Source organism: Haplochromis burtoni, unplaced genomic scaffold, assembly GCF_018398535.1.
Source record: "Haplochromis burtoni strain Fernald_Lab_line unplaced genomic scaffold, NCSU_Asbu1 Contig_1643, whole genome shotgun sequence".
Lineage (NCBI taxonomy): Eukaryota > Metazoa > Chordata > Actinopteri > Cichliformes > Cichlidae > Haplochromis > Haplochromis burtoni.
The window spans coordinates 15,187-21,476 of record NW_024584004.1 but is presented as its reverse complement, the minus strand read 5'-3'; the positions used below and the strand labels follow the sequence as shown (position 1 = coordinate 21,476).

The window sequence follows — 6,290 nt, the reverse complement described above, 5'->3', positions numbered from 1 at the left end:
TAAACATGGTGTCTCACCAGATACTCACTATGGATGGCATTACCCTGGCCTCTAATAACACTGTGAGGAATATTTGAGTCATTTCCTTTAAGGCACATATTAAACAAATATGTAGGACTACTTTCTTCCATTTGCACAATATCTCTTGTGTATGTCTCATTATCCTGTCTCAAAGCGATGCTGAAAAACTAGTTCATGCATTTTTTTTACTTGCAGGCTGGACTACTGTAATTCATTATTATCAGGATGTCCTAAAAGTGTCATGAACCGTAGTTCTAGCACGCAAGCTGGACCCAAAAGCAAACACAATACGCAGAAATGCACACAAAACAAACTTTAGTTTTCAAGCAAAGGTGACCCGGAATAACCAAAGAGAACACGCTCCTTTGGCGCTAAATAGAAGAGACTGGGAAATAAACGACACGGGGACGCCGTAATCGGGACCGTTTAAACCGGAGGAAGGAGTGCCCGCGGGAGAGGATTTCAGGGAGACGAAGAGGATGATAGGCGGTTTCTCTGAAATCTAGGCGGTCAGGAGGACAGGCAGGTGAAGGTACGAACATGCCGGACAATAACCACTGAGTGGCGACTGACTGCATCCCATGATGCTTTAAGTATTTCTTCTTCAGTCTCATTTCTCATTTCTCAGTTCTTATCTTCAAATAGCCTTGGTACCCATGAGAGGGGACAACAAACAAAAGAAAAGAATCATGCACTGAAAAAAGAACAAACAGCATGCAGGGCATTTATAGACACATGACCACAAAGGAAGTGTTTGAAGCTTGTGCAATGTCTAGTTGCTGCTGGTTACTTCGAAATATGTCTGTTAGGAAATTTGCACGACGAAACTGAACATAACACACATGAGACAAGGTAGCTTCAAAATAAAACACTTTGAGCTTAACAATAGGGGAGGGAATAAGAAACAAGACGTGAAATACACGACAGACTGTGGAGATGAGATGAAACACAAGGAGAGCAACACCGGAAAAGGCAAGGGAGATGAAATACAGAGACACCACCAAGAGGGCGAGGGAGACTATAGAGTGTGCTAAATGCAGAGAAGAAGACTATAATAGATGGGACATGACAACAAGAGTGATAAACACAGGAAACACTGCAAACAACACACAGGGAAGGAAAACACTAAGGGAACTAAACCAGAACTACAGGTAGAAAGAAAAACTAATAAATATAAGCAAAACTAAATTAGGAAATATGAGTCGCTCCAGAAACACCATAATAATTAATCAAGAAGTTCATAAATTTAAAGCATTGAATCAATGACCTAGGACCATGACATATATGAAACGAGCATTTGAGGCCTTGATCTCCCTCTTTGATCCAGGTACTTTCACAGTCCCAACCATCATGATTAATCCCATCTCAACTGTCCATGTAGCTACCGCTCTACAAAATAAAACTATGAACTAATGCTGACACAGCTATTGAGGAAAAATGTGTTTCAGAATTCAAATTGGACAACCATCTGCCCTCTTACGATGAGTCTGAGAATACAATCCAGGAATTGTCCCCACCATCCTTATCGTGTCTCTAAACACTGGGAATATCATATTCTGATTGCTTAAGAGCCAATGCTTTAAATGAATGTTTATAAAATACATGTTTCTAACACACTGTAGTGTATTTATATCAGATAGAAGAGGATAGAAGTTTCTCACGCTGCCAAATGTGACAGGCACAAACACTTTAAATCAACAGGAAACATCAGACATTTGGTATCAGCTAACCACATGTTAAAATTTCACACATGGTCATGGTCACTTCCTCATTTAGTTCTGTCTTGATACCTCAGGCATCTGTTTAAATGGTTGTCTTTCTTTCTTTTGTTCAAACTGATGCTTGTCCGATCACACAGAACTTTTTCTACTTCCTCATGATTTACATTTAAGTTATTTTCTTGTTTCTTTATATATTTACATGCATGTACTTACCTTTTATGTTCCTCTGTGGATAGTTGCTCATGCATGCTCAACTATAGGATTGGGTGGATTTATCCGTGCTTGAACAAATAAAACTAATCATAGATTTATTTATATTACAGCAGTGTGTTTGTGTGTGTGTGCGTCAGTCACTCTCTGTCTCTCTCTCTCTCTCTCTCCTCCCCTGCAGGATTACAGGTGCACCTTTTAGAGAGGAAGGGGAGATGGGCAAAGGCGACAGTTACACCATTCAAGGGTGTCTGTGGATGTAAGAGGAGGACCGCTAGTCGTCATGATGCTCCTGCTTGGGAGGGAATCCAGAAAGTGTGTTTTTGCAGCAGATGTGCACCAGACTTGTTGTTAGACTCTTACTTTTTAAATTTCCTTTCAGAGATAACCTGTTAACCTCCGCCTCCAACTCATTCTTTTACCCCGATGGTTTTCTACATTGTTTTCATTAAATCTTACCCCTTCACCCCAAGACCGTCTGGATCATAACATATACATTTTGTCATTTTGCGGTGAATAAATGGACAAACACCTTCTCGGCACCACACACATTGGTGTGAGCTGTGATTTTTTTTTAATTCTTAAAAGAAAAAACAAGGAAAAACAAGGAACAATCTTTTATTATTTCACAGATGTAAACACTGCTGCAGCAAAACATTACCTCAATAAACACATCTCATAAAAATATAACACATACAGTTTTATTCTGTCATTTCGCTGCTGGTTTCTCACAAATACTTCTGCGAGACACTTTGCAGGATGTATCAGACCAACTCTTCTGGTAACGATCACCTTTATCACCCATCATTACACAGTCGTCCTCTCTCCACTTATCTGGCTCATTGTAGTTCCAATAAGATAAACTAGGAGATGAAGATCAAAAAGAATTGTCTCAGTAAACGCTGCTAACTTTAATTTTGAAAATGGGATTGTTTTTCCCCACATCAATCAAACCTTTTGTTCAGTGGTGATCCGTCCACCCACAACCATCTGCCCTGCTCTGCTGAGTCTGTCAGTCCGATCCAGAACTTGTCTTCATGATCCTTCATTATGCGTCTCACTTTTTTCCACAGGAATTCCTAAACAGGAAAAGTTGATCAAAAATATTTTGTGACACTTCTCTTTGCTAAAGAAATGTAAACATGTGGTTAAATATGTGAGAACCAAAACATGCAGCAGTTTTTTATACCTGCTCCTCTCTGCTGTCTATCTTAACCAGGTCTCCTCCTTTAGCTATACAGTCATCACTGCTCTTCATCCAGGATGATTTATTGGTAGAGAAGTAATAACACTTCCCTCCATGTTGCTCCCAGCCTTCTTCACATTTAGAACATGGATCACCTTTGAAGATATTAAAGCAGAAATTTCAGTCAGGTGGAAGAAACTGTTCATATTTGTGTGATTTGAAGGCAGCAGGAAGCTCCTTCTGTCCTGCAGGTACAAACTAAGTTACTGTTTCTGTGAGTCCATCAGTGTTTCTTTAATCATCATCAGAGGAAACAAATGTTTAAAAGAATAAATCCACAACTTATGTACCTGTAACTTCAGGAGGTTGTGGACATGTAGGCTGCACCGTGCTGCATGGCTTTGCTTCAGAGTCTCTTTCTTGTACCATAAAGGAAACGTAGATTAAAGTCTTTATGGCTTTTTTGCAGAACATAACAAAACTCTAACTGAAGTCAAATCATTAATGAATTGTTCTTAAATTAGTTTTAGTTATGCTGCAAACATTACTGGGAAAAATCATTTTTTTAATCAGAAAATTGTGCACACTCACTGGTAACACAGAGGGCAACAACAGCAGCAGCCAGAAGAGCACTGAGAACCAGCAGGGCCAGTCTCTCTGGGGTGACCTTTGACCTTGTGCTCTTCACAGTTTGTTGAGAGGCCTCTAAACATTCAAATGGAACACATATATCACCAAGATGTGACATATGAGCATAAATATGTACAGGTTTTTGATACAATAATATGAATGCATGATTGAATTCTTTGTTACTTTGTGCAGATAATAATATGATAACTTATTTTTGTTTTTGGCGTTTGTATTCTGTGGTGATATTTCTACCAAATCTTCACCAAACATCATGCAAACTAATTACTTAACAGGGCAGTGAAAGTCCTGATATTATGAATCTCCTTTGTTATTTTGTCTTTTAATATTGTACGATTGAACAGAATAAATACTGAAATGTTATAAAGTGGTTTGAGGTAACAGTTCTTGTCTTTTGTGACTATGTAAATAAACATAAATAGAATTGAATTCAACTCAATTAAAGCTTTTGAAATAACTTCTTTGGCTGAGATAGGTAAATGAAACCAAGCACAGAAAAACATTAATAACAATAATTGCTCATTACTGCTCTTTACCTACCAGGCAGCTCCTTTGCGGGCGGCTGAAACTTTGAGATCCTTAAGTCTGCATGAGTGGTGTAACCCTCTGCAGCAAAAACATGAAGCCAGAAATGACTGCTTACTTTGAAGTGAGTTACTGTTTGCTGCTAATAACGCCTTCAATTCACAAGCAGACTAGCTTCAACAAAAAGAAGTGTAGAAGGAGAATTTTCTTATATATCTCATATGTATCACTCATAGATAAGTAGACAAGACTCACTGTTGGCCTCCCTCTTCCATCTAAAGGTTACGATAGAGTTCAGTACTTCATCTTCAGACATTTTACTGCTTTGTGACCTTCAGTTAGTCAAAGAGAGTTCAACGAGATGTAGACATAAACAAACTTCCTGTTAAACAGACGAATGGGGAGGGTTTCATAAATGACTGCTCCACAAATAACAAGTGTTACTGGTTATATGCACTGTGGCTGATAAGAACAAAAGGCTTGTGATTTGAATTCTTTTGATCTCTTCTGAATTTATTGTAACTAATTGTTTAATCTCCTCCTGTTTCAATACCCTGTCTTATAGAATAAACCTGCAAAGTGTTTCTTAATGATATGTAATTCATAATGATGGATAGACTCACCATTAGTTTCCCTCACTTGTCTTTTTAAATCTTTTCAGTTTCATTGTACAGGAGTACAAGACTTCATCTTCAGATATTTTACTTCTGTGTGACTATCAGCGAATCACAAAGTAAAGTGTCAAGCAATATAAAAATACCTGCCTGTCAAACAGAAGAATGTATGATTTCACACATTTCACACACTTTACATATGTGAACATTTTAAAAATACTAAAATTTCATCCTGTTGTACCTACGGGTAGCTATCGTTACCATGATGAGCTTAGTCTTTGTTAGAGTTTATGGTTCGTCTGTTTCCTGTATCTCATTTTTATATCCATCTGAACTAAGAATACCACAAAGAACAAACATGAGAAGGATGAACAGGCAAGGTGAAAAATGAAATACTGAGTATTCACAGAAAACTGGAAACACTCCAAAACGTAAAATACTTACAACAGAAAACCTAACTATGAACTCAAACTAGGAACTTTGCACAGCAAACAGGTCAAACTCAAGGACTATGAAGATCCCAGGTTATAAATAAGTGTTAGCTTTCTAATGACTACAACTGGCTCGTGTTTTCTTTTTCTTACCTTACAACTAAGTCGGTGTTGGGTTACATTAGGATAATTCTGAACATCTGATTTGAATCAGATGCTCAACTTTTTGACTTTTCTAACACACTGTAGTGTATTTAGATCAGATAGAAGAGGATAAAAGTTTCTCATGCTGCCATATGTAAGAGGCACAAACACTTTAAACCAACAGGAAACATCCGACATTTTGGTATCAGTGGTAACATTTCACACATGGTCATGGTCACTTCCTCATTTATTTCTGTCTTGATACCTCAGTCATCTGTTTAAATGGTTGTCTTTCTTTCTTTTGTTCAAACTGATGGTTGTCTGATCACACAGATCTTTTTGAATCTTGAACTTTTTCTACTTCCTTTTAATTCTACATTTAAGTTATTTTCTTGTTTCTTTGTATATTTACATGCATGTACTTACCTTTTATGTTCCTCTGTGGATAGTTTGTCAAGCTGAGGCTTCAACATGACCAGAGTTAGTCCAGTTGTTTCTGAATAAACAAATAAATAAACTATAAATGATGTACTTTACTCTTTAGATAAACACGAGGACTTTATGATTGGGTGGATTTATCCGTGCTTGAAGAAGTAAAACTAATCATACATTTATTTTTGTTACAGCTGTGTGTGTGTGTCTCTCTGTGTCTCTCTCTCTCTCTCTCTCTCTCTCTCTCCCTCCTCCCCTGCAGGACTTTTTAAATTTCCTTTCAGAGATAACCTGTTAACCTCGGCCTCCAACTCATTCTTTTACCCCGATGGTTTTCTACATTGTTTTCATTAAATCT

At 37.7% G+C, this 6,290-nt stretch overlaps 1 protein-coding gene across 2 annotated transcripts in view; it reads right to left on the bottom strand.

The window, feature by feature from the left end:
• Window positions 1-2,566: 2,566 nt before the first annotated feature.
• LOC102302357 (C-type lectin domain family 4 member E-like) overlaps window positions 2,567-6,290 on the bottom strand; it is a 6,576-nt gene continuing 2,852 nt past the window's right edge. For both annotated transcript variants that reach the window (XM_005952639.3, XM_042217159.1), the window contains exons 3-7: window positions 3,730-3,843; window positions 3,489-3,557; window positions 3,142-3,293; window positions 2,907-3,031; window positions 2,567-2,815 (exon numbers count right to left, since the gene is read on the bottom strand). In XM_005952639.3, coding sequence (XP_005952701.2) covers window positions 2,662-2,815; window positions 2,907-3,031; window positions 3,142-3,293; window positions 3,489-3,557; window positions 3,730-3,843 — 614 coding nt within the window. In that variant the 3' untranslated portion in view covers window positions 2,567-2,661. The remainder of the gene's footprint in view (window positions 2,816-2,906; window positions 3,032-3,141; window positions 3,294-3,488; window positions 3,558-3,729; window positions 3,844-6,290) is intronic.